This window comes from Antechinus flavipes, chromosome 4, assembly GCF_016432865.1.
Source record: "Antechinus flavipes isolate AdamAnt ecotype Samford, QLD, Australia chromosome 4, AdamAnt_v2, whole genome shotgun sequence".
In the NCBI taxonomy this organism is placed as follows: Eukaryota; Metazoa; Chordata; class Mammalia; order Dasyuromorphia; family Dasyuridae; genus Antechinus; species Antechinus flavipes.
The window spans coordinates 244,578,504-244,594,755 of record NC_067401.1 but is presented as its reverse complement, the minus strand read 5'-3'; the positions used below and the strand labels follow the sequence as shown (position 1 = coordinate 244,594,755).

The 16,252-nt window shown below is 30.9% G+C and overlaps 1 protein-coding gene across 4 annotated transcripts in view; it reads right to left on the bottom strand.

The window, feature by feature from the left end:
* The window catches only part of MYO6 (myosin VI), a 123,464-nt gene extending 108,068 nt beyond the window's left edge, over positions 1 to 15,396 (bottom strand). For all 4 annotated transcript variants that reach the window (XM_051997289.1, XM_051997290.1, XM_051997291.1 and 1 more), the window contains exons 1-3: positions 15,265 to 15,396; positions 6,154 to 6,223; positions 1,820 to 1,893 (exon numbers count right to left, since the gene is read on the bottom strand). In XM_051997289.1, coding sequence (XP_051853249.1) covers positions 1,820 to 1,893; positions 6,154 to 6,223; positions 15,265 to 15,381 — 261 coding nt within the window. In that variant the 5' untranslated portion in view covers positions 15,382 to 15,396. The remainder of the gene's footprint in view (positions 1 to 1,819; positions 1,894 to 6,153; positions 6,224 to 15,264) is intronic.
* Positions 15,397 to 16,252: the final 856 nt, after the last annotated feature.

The following is a 16,252-nucleotide window of genomic DNA, read 5'->3' as shown; positions in this document are numbered from 1 at the left end:
CAGAGGGATAAGCATAAATCGATAAGAACAAGAAAAATAATTCCCCTTAAAAATGGTCAAGTGATATGAACAAATAATTCACAAAGAACTGTGAAGTATAAAGAATCAAAAGAGTTTACTTTATATCATTAGTAAGAGAAATGCAAATCAAAACGACTTTATGGTTTTGCTTCACATCTACAAATTTGCAAAGAGAAAAAAAGATTAAACGAATTCTGGAGAGGCTGTGAATCTATATTCTATATTATTAGATTGCTAGCACATTGGTCATTGAACTCTGAATTGATCTAACATTTCTGAAAAGAAATTAAGAATTATTTTTAAGTGACTAACCCAAAGACTTCAAAGAGGTCAAAGAAAGGAACTATATGTGCCAAAAAAAAAAAAAAAAAAATTTCACAGGGAATATTTCTATGGTATCAAAGAACTGGAAGCAAAATATCCACTGATCAGAGATTGACTAAACAAAGAGTGAAATAAAGAATAATGGAATATTGCTGTGTTTACAAGAAATGTTAATTTTGAACAATTTAGAAAAATATGAAATGATGCTGCATAAAATAAGCAGAATCAGGAAAAACATACACCAAATACAATATAAATTAAGAAAACAATGAAATAAAGCTGAATGCTGTGTAATTTTAATGACTGAGATATGATCCTGCACGAAACTAAGAAAATATATCACTCTACTTTTTTATATAGAAGTGGAAGACTATGGATATGAAACCTACATATACTTTCAGATGTAGTGGAAATGTTGGCTAGTTATGCTCAACTGCTTTCTTCTTTAATATGTTACAAGGGAAGGATTAGTAGAGCAGGAAAGGGGGATATATTTGGAAATGAATGTGATGTATGATTATGTAAAAAAATAAAGGTGTTAATAAAATGAATTTTTTAAGTATGCCTAAGATACTTGGAAAGTGAATAAAGACTATTTCAAAATATATATTAGAATTGTAACATTTGGTTTTATTAAATATCTTTTATTTTGTTTTTCCAGAACTAAATTTAACTTATAAATATTATTTTAAATGTATTATTTTTTCTTGGCATGAAAAATGAAAGTCTTCTTTAAAAAGCAATAATAATAATAAGGCCGCAAAAGTAAATAATTGAAAGCTAGTAGGTGGCATGTCATGGTAAAAGCTAGATTAGTTCTGTCTAACAGCTGTCACTGAGCAGATGGCAAAGACCAAGTGTAATTTAGTTATAATTAAGTTAATACAAGTGGCAAATCAATAGCAATATAAAAGATTAAGATGGTCATTTGATCCAGGAGGTGTCAAAGAAACCATGTGTTTTCTTCGTTCAAAAATAATGAAGAGAAAGAAGCTTGTCTTTAGTAACAGCAGAACTTCTAGCAAAGTAATTTATCTACAGCCAGGACAGAAATTTACTTCTAGCCCATATTCAGAATTAAATCAAATTAATCATTTCATTCTGGATAAAATTAAAATCATTTCATTCTGAAACATCTAGATGATTTGAAACAAATCTCAAATATATGCCTCAAAAGAAAAATCTAAGTGATTTCTTAATATTACAGATTTTCCTAAGTAGGTACACAGTAGTTCCTTTGTAATGTATTGTTGTACTCATATACAGAAAGTATTAAATATACAAGTCATTACAAATTTACAGTCTTCATTATGAATCCTTTTCATAATGAAATAATGATAAACTCTGATTCTATAACTAGCTGTTCCATTCAAATTATTTTTATAAACAAAAACAAAATAAAATTATATAATGTGATGTAAAATAATTCACATACATAAAACTTTAAACAATTAGATGTATTTATACTACTTACATAAATCCTGTCTTTACTATATCGTACTTTGATATTATGGAGGAGTGTGGCTTCATTTAAGTACATCAGTGAACCTAAAATAAAATATTAGGAAATTAATTTATGTAGAAAAAAAAAGAAAAGAAAATTGAAACTGAATAGTTCTGACCAATAGTGAAATTGATTTGTTAACTTTGCTGTAAAATCAATCTTTTTTAAACCATGATACCATGTAATCTGATCTAAGCTGTTTTTCTTTTAAAATAGATAAAGAAATCTCTATTAGATTTTATTGGCATAATTCAATTGAAAACTAGGTTACTTTTTTTGGCCAACCTAGTAATTTTCATTACTATAGGAAATTCAAAGGAGATTTTGCTCTTTCAATCAACAAGTAGTTAAATGCAAGTGTTGTGCAAAGAACTCTTAAATCATTTCACTGTGTAATGATACTTTTGATTAAAAGAAAAAAATTAACACTTATTTCTAACTAGCACTCACATTCTTGCTCTTTTTTCCTCAACCTACTCCATTCCCAGATTTCTTACACCCTATTAAAAATCTCTCTACTTGATGTTCTCACCAGTACTTCAACTTCATTATCCAAAACTGGACTAATATTCATTCCTATCTTCATTGCAAACCCACAAACTAGCCTAACTTTCCTATTTTTGTTAAAGATACAATCATTTTGTCAATAACCCATGTACAAAAATCCTAAATTATCTTTGATTTTTCTTTCTGTTCTCTTAACTTCCCACACCCAAGTATTATCAATCTACCTCTTAATATGTCTTGCATCTCAGGCAGCAAGGTAACACAACAGGCATAACATCAGCCTTGAGTTCAAATCTAGCCTCAGACACTTACTAGCTGTGTGACCCTAAGCAAATCATTTAACCCTGACTGTCTCTCTATCCCACCTCCAAAAAAATTAAATAAATGTGTGTATGTTTATATATGTGTGTGTATCTTGCATCTGTCCCTTTCTATCTATTCCCACTATATTGATTACCTTGTACCTGAATTTATCTTCTCACTCCAATCACACTGTCACTTCAAAGCATCCTGACATCAGACTGATTCCCCTAAAAGAGTGATCTAAATAGATCATGCCACTGCTCAAAAAGTTTCAGTGGCTTCTTACTACATATAAATATAGTCAAAATGTCTTAGCTTCATATATAAGCCCTTTGCAATCTGACTAACATTTCTCACATAACTTCCCACTAATTTTATGGTCCAACTAAAAGATTAAGCATTACCCGGCAGTTAGATGCCATAATGCATAAAGCACCAAGTATGGAATCAGGAGAACCTGAATTCACATCCAACTTACTACCTGTGTGACCCTGAGCAAGTCAATTAACCCTGTTTGCTGCAGTTTCCTCATCTGTAAAATAAGGTGAAGAAGGAAATGAAAAACCACTCCAGTATCTCCCCCCTCCCTCCCCAAAAAAAAGAAGAAAAAAGAAAAAGAAAAGCCCAAATGAGGTCACAAGAGTTGGAATGATGAAATGACTGAACCACAATGAGTTTTTCCACCCTTCTCTCTGACTGGAATGCCTTCCTATTTCAATTTGTGAAAATTCTATATATACTATACCTGCCAAGAAGGATTCTCTAATCTTCATCTCCAGTTCAAAGGAATCTTTTCCTCCCTTGTACATGTTTTTTTTGGTATTTGCTATAATTCATATAACCTTGTAATGGTTATAGACATATATTATCTCCCCTAGTTGATTATAAATTCCTTGAGGGTAAGAATGTTTGTATATCTTACAATGGAGAACATACAATCTTGCAAATAGTAGGCAATCAAACATTTGAACTGAATGAAGTTGTTTTTTGGAAAGGAGGCTTAACTAGATGATCTATCAGCTTCAACCCCCTACTAAGCAGAAATCCATTTATAAAATTAATTACTTTATATGTAAGCATTCATACACAGACACAGACACAGACACGCGCGTGCGTGTGCGCACACACACACACAAGACTGAGAAAAGAAGAAGCAGGGGAAAAGAGAATAAAAGAGACAAATTGACATACAGACAGAAAATCCAGGATTTCACTGATGTAGAATAATGAGGAAATGTCCACTTCAATAAAGATCAGCAACTATTCTGCAACTTATTAGAGTTGCCTGAGACATGACGAGCTTAAGTAACTTCCTTAGATTCGTATAGATAACAGGAGTAAAAAGTGACATTTGAACCTTGGTATTTCTATCTCCAAGTCCAACTCAAAAGGGTTGTCATCTATAGATGACAAATCATGTATACTATGCTGTGCATATTTGTGTGTTCATATATATCTTACAGTTGATACCCAAAAATATCACTATTTTCTTTAAAGAAATACTAGATATCATTTTATAAAGTCACTTCATATTTATATATTCCTTGATTACTATGTAACAATCAATCAAAATAAACAGAACTATCATACTAAGTTCTATCAGATAAAATGCTAGAGGATGCCAGAAATCTTTTCTTCAAAGCACAGAATTGAAAGCAAAGTGTTTCAAATGTCTATAAACGTTTCTATTTCAAAAGAACCTTTTTTTTAAGACTTCGAAGTACTTTACAGACATCATATACTTATTCATTACAGTATCACATTGATGCAGATAAGAGGAATTCATTCTAGTATTCACTTCACAAGGAAGCACAAAACAAAGCAAATGTATCTCTTGGCAGACAACCAGACAGTCTGGCATCAAACCTGAGACAAAAGATCTAATGAAGTAATAGAGTAGTCTTGTCAGCTGTGAAACCTAGGCCTATCCACTGAAAGCATGTTCATCTTGCTGAAAAGTTTAGAATGAATCATTTACATAGCCTATGATAGAGTTTCAAAAAAGAAATTATAATTATATAGATATCATACTCAGCATTAACTCTATTGCATAGGCTGGTTCTGATGAAAATAGTTGACAAATACTAAATAGTTGCTATGTACACAGCATCATAAAAAAGGATAACCAAATACACAGAGTATATGGCATAAAGTTATAAAACATTAGTGTCATGGGATCATAAATTAGGACTGTATGGAATCTTAGAAGTGCAACCTCCTCATTCTAGATATTAACTAACATGGACGCAGAGAGGCTAAGTTATTTGCCCAAGGTCATACAGAAAGTATAGCTATGATTTGAACCAAGATTCTCTGGTTCCAAGTTCAGTACTCATTCTACTAGACAATCAGAAAAAATAATTATACACAAGCACAGAGATAATCAGAGACAGGCAATTTAAAAATGTAAATAAAACCAAAAAATATCTCACTTATTCTTTCTTCATTCTCCTTTCTTTTTACTTTTATTTCTTTGCACAAAACAGTCTCTAATTAAAATACAACTCATCCTCCTTTCCTAAATTTGTTTAGCACCATATTTTCTCTGATTTTTTTTTGGAACTCTTTGTTATTATTTCTCTTAAACATTAAACTTCCAATACTTAGTCAAATATGATTTTTATCCATGCTTAGTCAAGGGTGATTTTTATAAAAGTAAGTATGTAAGACAAAAATATTTTTTTAAGATTTTTGTGAGCAGGGACAACTAGGTGATACAGTGGATACAGCACCAGCCCTGAAGTTAGGAGGACCTGAGTTCAAATCTGGTCTCAGGCACTTAACACTTCCTAGCTGTGTGACCCTGGGCAAATCACTTAACCCCAATTGCCTCACCAAAAAAAAAAAAAAAAAAATTGTAAGCACTTACTGCTAATATTAAAAAGCCCATGATACAAATGCTATGATAATTATTTAACAGGATTTTAAATTTCTTAAACAACAGATCATTTTTCATTTATTTATTTATTTGTTTGTTTTGGCGAGGCAATTTGGGGTTAAGTGATTTGCTAAGGATCACACAAATAGTGAGTGTTAATTGTCAGTTAAATAGTCAACTAGTGAGCTGAACTCAGCTCGGCCTGACTTCAGGATTGGTACTCAATCTTCTACATCATCTAGCTTCCCCACAAATTATTTTTTCATGCTAACCAAATCATATATAACTGATATTTATGTTGCATTTCATATATACAAAATGGTCTGATGGTAATTACCAATTATTATATGATATAAACAATACTTATGAGCTAATTTCTATGAAGCTGAATTTTTCCACCTAATTTAGCCTCCAAAATTATTGAACTATACATATAACTCCAAACATATTCACTGTAAGACAAAATTTCAAAATAACTCAAAACTTCAAGCATAGTCAAATATTGCCATTCTAAACATTACTACCTAAGATAAAAAATATAATAACCTAGTTTAAAAAATCATTGATTAACTTCTTTTTCAACATCTACTGCTCTTATTTTTTTCTTTTTACTTACAGTTATCTTCCACATCTTTTTTACTATCCTCTTCTGCAGGAAACACTTGGTTTATAAGAGCCAAAAATGTCTACACACACACACACACAAAAAAAAAAAAAAAAAAAAAAAAATTTAGATTCTGAAATACATAAGTAAAAGATAAAACAAATAGTAGTGATACATTTTTTCTTTCAATAATAGATTGCTTTTTCTAATACACAAATTTTTGCTTAACAAATTAATCAAAGATATTCAAAGATACCATTAAATATACTATTATTAAATACAAACACTACAGTGAAATAAAGGCAACCAAATTTCCTGTGTAACAGAGGCAAAACAAGGGTGTAATTTATTAAGAAAAAGTTGCATCTCTGAATTATTTAATGATTCACCACCCAATATCACAAAATGTAGAAAATGCAATTATGTTTCATTATACATTCAGAAACTTATTTTAAAACAAAAGGAGGAGTAGGGCAGAAAAGGGACAACTCAGATATACTAAAATTATAGTTTAGAAGAAAAACAAACTTTTTTTCAAACATTTATCAGAGCTGAGAAAATATTCACCAAAGTATTTGTATCATAAAGCTTTAACAAAGTTCATGGTCAGAATGAATTAGTGTAACAATTAAATGCTACAGTTACCATTTTGGTACAAATATATTATGTGATAGAGAACTTTTTATTTCAAATAAAGATCCTGCAGGATAAATACATTGCAAATGCAAATTTTGCTTGGCAATAGTTTTGTTAAAAAGGAGGACTTTTATTTGTGAGATAATGGAAAAGGGGGAGAATAACAAAAAGTAAAAATTACACAAAGAAACCAAGAGGAGAGTTCAGAGGATGACAGACAAGTAGGATAATATAAATATCACCATATTAAATTTAATGTATATAAAAAGGAACAAATTGTATATAAGGGTCACAGTTTCATTCAAGCCCTATTTTCTGTTCCCTCTTCATATAAGTTTTCATGTTTGTTGATGACTATCTTGTTCATAATAAAAAGCAAACAAAAAGGGAAAAAACAGACTCTGAACATCTAAAATTTAACAATTATATTTAACCTAGCTCAATCTAAAATATTAACATTCAAATTTATGTTTTTCAAAATACACTGTCCCTTTAGGTTTAAGTTTCAATTCAAGTTCACAGGAAAATACTTGTGAACTTATCAATAAATCATTTTATATTATGTGAATAATTTGTATGGATTTAGATACGTTTACATGTGTCCCAGAAAAGAATTTTATTTTTAAATTGAAACTCCATGTTACTGGAGTTGTCTTTATATACACAAACCCCAAATGAAAGAACTCTCCCAAACCCATATAATCCAATAGAAACAATGTTATAAATAGTAGTTAGATTCTCATATTTCTCTTCAAATACCTATTAGCTCATATTTCGGCTGAATGTTAGCACGGAGTATATTGTTACAATAAACATTTATTGTTTTCTATTACTATTCTAAACAATGGTGAAATATAAAACTGGATAAGACATTCCAATTAACTGTGCAAGTATTAATTATAACAAAATTATAATCCTACAAGTATCTTCATTATCCATCTGTCTACTTAGCATCCATCTTCCTCCTATCACTTATTATGCCCCTTCAGTTTACTCTATCTATATCAGTAAATCCTAATCAGATACACCATACCTAAGCATAAATCCTTTTCTGCAGTTACTTCTCCAACTCTCAACTGACTCCTTCACATACAGCTCTTCCCTACCATGGGTACTTTATTCTACTGACCCTTTCCCACTGTATTTCAATATCCCTTCTCATTCCAGTGTTAAATCCTCCCTTCATCCTTTCCCTTTTCCCTCTACTTCCTATTCTAAATGAAAAGTACTTCTCATTTTGGACTTTTAAAAAAATTTTCCTCACTTTGTTTAAATAATATCACTTGTTATATGAGAGCTCTGGGAGGAGAAACTAAAAGAATACTGGTGTGACTATGATGGTGTAAAAAAAAAAAAAACAAGCTATCAATAAAAATTTAATTTTTAGAAAATGGTTTTTTGGATGAGAATTCTCTGCTAAACCTCTCCAATTTTGTCCCCCCTCCTTTTCCATTTCCCCAACTCACAGATTTGGGAAAATTTTTAGCATAGTCCTTGCTTTCCATACCCAAAGTTAGGTTACTATTCTACAATCATCTTCCAATACCACATGCTGCTTTGAATTTTAAGCCATCTGATAAACTGAAGTGATCTCTGTCATTGACATGTGCCGCCCTTTTCCCTCCCTATCATTATTTTAATACCTGAGCTGATGATCTTCCAATTTTCCACTTCCTTTAGAAACTGGGAATACAAAAATAAGCCCTTTCCTCAAGAAACTAACCTTCCCTTAGGCAGAAACAAAACGCGGTCAAATAAATATATTAAACAATAAGAGATGAATACTAAGAGAAGGAGGACAAAAGGCAGGACATTCAGGGTAACCAAGACAGATTATACTATATGGGTGGACAGATTTCTCTGCTGTTCATCCAACTGCCTATGACATTCTAGACAATAAGGATTCTTTATCCATTTGGGTTTTCCTCAATGTAGAGCCAAGCCCAACTCTTACATAACCAGGAAACTCATTTAGGGAGATCTGAAACATATTTAGGGGTTTAAGGCAATTGGTACAGCATTACTAAAGGAGGTAGGAAATGGAGTGGATACAGGTTCAGCTTGGAGGCAAGATCAAAATTTAAACCTTGTTGCAGACACTAGCTATTTGGCTCAGGCCCATCATTTAACCTCTATCATCCTCAAACTGGGATCTGAAAAACTGGGATAATAACAGCACTTATTTCACAGGATTGTTATGAAGATCAAAGGAGATAATATATGCAAGTGCTTTTCAAATCTTAAAAACATTTATAAATCTGCAAATGAAAGTGTCTGAAAAAGTTTACCACCTAGAAGAAATCTTTGTTCCATTTGGATTCTGAAAACAGCCATTGTCCATGACGGATACAAATACCTTTAATTCTTCATCTGATATTAATAAATAATCAAATTTTTCTTTGCTGTAGCATTTTTCAAGGAATCTTAAATTTATATAATTTTGATATTTGCACAAGAAACACCTTGTTAGAAAATTCAGAATTTAGAAAAGAACATTAAAGTTGGCATTGTAATGCACTGAATCAAATGTATTTTCATATTTAATAAATCTTGGGATCTTTTCTCTGTAATTTTCAGTCAATTTTGTGATACTGAAAATGTGGTCAGCTGAAGGATATCATTTTTGAAAATATAGCTGTTTTCTTCTACTTTTATCGAGTATGGATCTCTCTACACATGAGTATAGTTACAGATCACACTCTGCAAATGGGCAAAAATAACTCAAAAATGACAATACTCAATATTGCAGAGTTTGTGGAATGACAAGCATGCTAATTCACTGTCAATGCAGTTACAAAATAGTACAGTTGTTTTGGAAAGCAATTTGGAATTATACATATAAAGTGACCAAAATATCCATAATCTTTGAACCAGAGACTTTGGGCTTATATACTCAGGAAGCCATAGGTAAAAAGAAAGTCCTAATAAATACCAAGATTTTGTAACAGTATTTTTTGTGATAGTTAAGAACTGGAAACGATAGAAGCCCATCAATTGGTGATTGGTTAAACAAACTGTGGTACATAAATGCAATGGAATATCATTGAACTTTAAGAAATTATGTATGTAATGAATATTGAGAAACATGAAAAAATCTGATCCAGAGTGAAACTGCAAAACCATGAAAATATATATAATAACTAAAACAAAGTAAGTGAAAAAACTACACCCCCAAAACACACCCAATAACAACATCACAAAACAAATGTTACAAAATTATAAAGCTCAAATGGATTCAACTGAAGAGATATTATAGGAAATCCCCTCAGTCTACCCATAAAATGAAATCAGGAAGTTCACAGGTGTTATCTACTGTACATGTTTTCAGATTTTTTTAATGAATTAAGTAACTGTATGGGGAGGGGGGAGGTCCCCTCTCAAAAAAAAAAACTATTTGTTATATTGAATGATTCTTTGGAAGTAGGAGTAGAAAGAATACTTGGCTAATTATGATGATATAAGAAATGAAAGAGAGCAATAAAAACTTATTTTTTTAAAGTATATACTTGGCTGAGATGTTTTCTAGGTTCCTTTTCGATCTTATCATCATATTGAAATTTGTATTTAGTTAAGAAATGGTGATAGTCTGTGTCAGTATCTGTCTTTTTTTATTCATTTCCCAACTTTTGACAATAGTTTGTTTACTAGATTAAACTGGAATAGCCACAATTATATTCTATAATCCTCATTTTCTTATTTTTTTTTCTATCATAGGACAACAGAATCATAGTTAAAGCATTGGAAGGGCCCAAGGAGGTCAAGTCCAACCTTTTCATTTTACTGATGATGAAACTGAGACCTGGAGAGGTTACATGATTTAGACAAGGTAGTATGTAAGACAGTTAGACTTTCTATATCTAGTTTGACAATAATAATTCAGTGGCCCGACTATATGATAACAACAATTTGGAAATAAATCCTACAAAATTTCCTTTCAAAATAAAATAAATTTTATTTTTATTACGTTATTTGGGGTCTTGTTTGCCCTATCCTTTATTTTCCCAAAGGATAGACTCATGAATGATGTATAGGCATGTGGTTTACATGCAGTCAACAAATCTTAGGCCTCTGTCAATTCCAACAAATTTTTCCTCTTCATTTCCCAATTCTGATCTTAGCAGTGAAGTAATTATTGAAATATTATGTATCATATTTAAATTTGGAGAGTCTTATCAAACTCTTTGTAAAGTTTATCTACTTTTAGCCTCATCCACTTCAATAAATGTTGTCACATTAGCTGCCACAACAATCTCTAGTCAAATGATTATCATATGCACTGCCATATAAGACAAATAATTTTTCCATGAAAATGTTTCTTATGCCCTTGATCACAAATAAAACCACACATAAAAACTCTATTAACTCTTTTATTTGCTTCTTCTAACAGAAACTAAAAGCCATCCTTCTCTTTAGTGCAGCTCTCCTTTGTGTTCACCCTAGAGTAAGAAGTCAAGTTCATATAATTCAGTTCCTCCAATAATGTGATCATTTACTGGTCACCGGACAAGAGTCTAACATTTAGAATAACAGTAGCTAAGTTAATCTTTATAGATGGTCTGTCACTATTAACAATCCTCACCCTTCATCAAGGGCTAAATTTCAGGTCAGTTTCTCCATGAAACTTTTCCAAATCCCCACTAGATTTCTCTCTCTCTTTTCAGTTTTCTCCTTTTTTTCACCCTGCATTTATAGGATTGGAATATATGCAACTCATTTCCATAGTGAATTGTTGTGTCCTTGATAGTATTTGTATGGTAGTTCACTTTTGATTTCCCAAAAGCTAACACAGTACCTTATATATACTATATATAATATATATATAAAGTATATTGAATTGAATAATTCTTCTATTGTGAAATCAGAGTTCCTATATCAGATGACAAATATTATCCCATCTCAAACAGTAAGAGAGGGATTTAATAAATATATATGGAATTTAGCTGAATAGTTTTTCATAAATTTAGAACTATATAAGGTACTTCAATGATTTATAGTTATAATTGGGATTTTTTTATACAAAAATATAGACAAAAAGAATTAGTTAAAAGTTTTAGTAATAGTATAACATGAATATTAAAGATTGCTATTCTAAGATGCTTGCATTATATTTGAACTAAGGCAAGTAATTAAAACAGATTCACTGTGATTAGTTTTTGGTGTTAAATGGAACATTAAATGGATAAGTCTTAAATGTCTATTAAGTTAGGCTAAAAAAAAGATAAGATATTTTATATTAAGCCCAATACTACATTTCTATTTGAAAATATGGTGGAAATAACAATGAATTTGGAGTATATTGAATTCTAATTCCATACTTGTTGCCTCTTGAACAAGGACAACTCACTTAAACTGCAGAAAATAAAGGCTAGAATTCAGGACTGTGTTCTTTCTCTTATACCACACTGCAATAACAGCAAGTATCTAGTATACAAGGAATTTTTGTAGCACGTGGACAAGATAAAAAAAAATAATCACCACTCCCTAATGAGCAATAGCACAAAGTAAACAGCGCAGATCATGAAGAAAATGGAATAGAAAAGCATGATAATGTCTGGGTCCCCAGAATGTAGGAGAAGGAAAAGATTAAAGAAAAGGAAGGGAATGCACAGTGATGGAAAGAAAGAGGATTACTCTGAATAGTTTTTTTCAAGAGCATGTTTATACAGAGAAATATCTTTCAAATCATGTCATATACTCACTTAAGGAATGAACTGAATATCTAATACCATTTTAACAACTGCCCAGTGAGGAGAATATTAACAGATATCACAGAGATAATTTAAAGGTTAAAAATTTAAAGGTCTCAAAAGTCATGCCTTCTCCCTCCCATAGCCAAAAGTCTGTAATACAAATAAAGAACTGAATCATTCTATAAATATGAATAAATTTTGTAGTAATTCAGAAACTAATGATATAGTCTACAAATTATCAAATTAAGTCCTGTGTATATTTAACTTATTTTTCTGCTATCTATTTTCAGAGGATTACAACTTTAATCAAAGAAAGAGATGGCATAAGGATTGTACTTGTGGTTTTAAAGATACCAGAAACTCCCCATGAGGAAACTACCTCTACTAATCCAGGCAGTTATTAAAAAAAAAAATTGTCACTTCCAGTTTCAATGATTTGCTTGAAACATGGAAATAACTTGCCTAGGTAAATATAGCTGGTATACATCAGACATGATATTTGAACCCAGGTTTTCCTGGCCCCCAGGATTTTATCCATAAAGCATACTGTCTCAATCAATTTTGTCACTTGTTAGAATACAAAATAAAGGCTCATCCTTAAAGACAACTATTTGAGGTCTTAGAATTATTGGTGGATTTCAATCATTTGTATTAGTTTTCCATTTTGGTACAATGAGTTATTAGACAAATATATATTTGCCTAAACATGTGTAATGAAATTGTAACAGATTAAGGTTGTTTTATGTTTATTAGGCAAATTTTTTGTCATTTGTACAGTCACAGTTACAAACTTAGAAATGTCCTAATTTGACTTAAAAAACAAATCCTTTGGGGAAAAAATCTAAATAAAACTTTGGACTTCATGTTCTAATTTCAACACAATAAGGAAAATATAGACAGCTTAGTTTTCTTTCATTGAGAATAAATCCATCATATAACATAATTTCTTTTTAAGAAAAGCAGCATGATGTAGTTAAAACAAGAGACCTAATGTGTAAAGACAAAGATGAGATCTTAGCTCCACCACTTAGTCTATAAGTGACTTAATCTTTCTGAAATTTAGTTTCCTTGTCTATAAAATGGAATACCTACCTTTACAGAATTGTTTCGGGAAAAGTGCTTTGTAAACTTAAAAGAGAAAAGTAATATGAGACTTGATCTACTAACCAATGGAATGTAAGCCCCCTTGAGGACAAGGACTGTTTTACTTTTGATATTGTACCCCTGGCATCTCATACATCTCATAAGCCCCAAGGCTTAGTAAATATTGGGTTGACAAATGGGAAAATTGGGGGTTTCCATACAGATATGCTTTATATTCATTAAATTGCAAATATGAACCAAAAATAAAATCTAGAAGCAAAAATTAATCATTGTATTTTATATAACAATATTTTTATATGATTATCTACATCTTCATGTAGAAAAAAAATGAAATCTAGATTCATAATCTTGATTTTTTTTCTTTAGTTTAAATTTTTAAAGATCCTCTTTTCTCTGTGTCCCCTTCATTTTATGCATAAGCATGATTTTTTTGGTTGATAGCACAATAGAAAAAGTGTTGGAATGGAATAAAAGAATTGAATCTCTCTACTACTGGTGTAATTATAAGCAAGTTGATCTTTTTGGGTCTCAGTTTCTTAATCAGTAAAATAAAAAGTTGGATTTGAACACAAAAAAGTTCTTATAGTCCCCAGATTATAATCTATAATTTTTATCTTGACCTCTGAGAAGAAAAATTGTGTGCTAAAAACCTCCACCTTTTCTTGATTCTGATTTCATAAAATTGGCATCTTTTAATATGATACCACTCTAGATGGTGCATTTAGTTTTGTAGGTTGTTTACAGTAACAGAGTATTTTTCTCCAAGAGAAAATGTCCTCATGAGACATGTCTTGTTTTTGTTAGGTTCCCAAAAGGAAGGCAATCATACAACACTGTGTTAGTAGACTATAAATAATTCAACACACAATTACAAAGTCTAAACTAAGTAGAACTGATGAAACAAAAAACTTAACTCCCAAACAACTATTTTAAGACAAAGATCCACTAAACTGAAAATTTGGAAGTTCTATCAGAAAAAAGAGACATCTATTTACAATAAAGACTGATTTGTAATTTCCAGTTCCCAGTCTTTCCCTTTTTCCAATTCTTAATTTGTTATATTGTTTTATACAAAAATGCATCCTAAAGATTAAATTAATATATATGCTATAGATATAAAACTACCCTGCACTTTTATTCTTTAATAAAAAAATTAACTTTAATGCAACAAGGGGAATTGATATACAACTATCCTTCAATTAACAGAAATTTACTAATAGAAGCAATTGAACAATAAAAGTCAGAAATTCATCACAGAGGAAAGAAATTTTAAAATTAGAGAATCTAGAGGGAATTTCAATATAGTAAATTCAGATAATAAGAAAATTAAAAAGGAAAATAAAACCCTAATACAAAATTATAAGACAGTGTCTGATATCGAACAGTATTTTCACAGAATATTTATGTTTAATATGTTAATGCTCTCATGCTCATATTAATCATCTAATACTTAAAACTTACTGTTTTTTAAGATATACTTTACAGTGTTGTTATATACATTAGTGTGGTTCTACTAATTCTAGAAGCTCTAATTATTCTCTGATTTCATAACAGAAGTAAACAGAAATAAACATTCACTTAATTAAATTTTGAAATGCAACTCTTTTGTTAAAAGGGAACCTTTGCAGAAATCAGAGACTTTTAACAATCTTAGGAAAGATCATAATCTCTAGGTCTATTTTTAGAAGCTCACCTTCCCTTTTTGGTTTAAAGGTTCAATTGTTAAGCTGTCTGGACCAATATCCACAATATTGCCCATCTGAAATCCATCTGTGGGATGTGGAGCCCAAACGGGCTTTCCATCTTCCATTTTTTTGATGATCTATCCACACTTTCCTGTCAAAATAAAAAAGGTACATTTTAAACAGTGATTTACAAATAGGATACACTGGAGGGAAATTTGAATTCTTTGGACATATCTGCAGATGATTATTACTAGATCTGAGATCAGAAAAACTGGCTTTAAATTCTAGGTGTGATACTTATAAACTATCAAATTTTCAGCAAATCACTAGCTCTTTAAATGTCAGTTTTCTCATCTATAAAAATGAAAAGTGCTGGATTAGAAGCTTATAGGGTTTCCTCCAACTATGGGGAATTATTCAAATATTCATAAAGCAACTCTATGCTCAACAGTAATGACAAAAAAAATTAATCCCCACTAAGGAGAAAGAGAAAGCTAGGGAGCATATGTGATTTTACTACTAAAATCATAGCCAGATGACAAAACTCTCTCTACCAGTGCAAGTCAGCACATTCTCTGCAATTCTCAGTCTGTTTCTATAAGTATAAACAATATAGAATAACTATAAAGAGAATATATACAGATACATACTCTATGTTCTATACTGTTGAGGGGAAAAGTGAGAAAGAGAGAGAAAGAGAGAGAGAGAGAGCGGGAGAGAGAGAGAGTTGTTATTCACAGAGAGCAGAAGAGACAATGACACTAGAAAGATAAAATGAAGTAAATTTATAAAGAGCTTTTAAAGCTAAACAAAAGTCTATTTTTTATCCTAGATTTTTAAAAAAAGGAGTCAAGGGCATTTATTAATTAAGGGAGAAACAAGGTTATGCCTATACTTAAGAAAAATCATTTTTGTTACAGTGTGAAGGATGGAGTGGAGTGGATAGAGACTTGAGATAAGGAAAATAGTTATGAGACAAGGGAGAGGCACAAGATG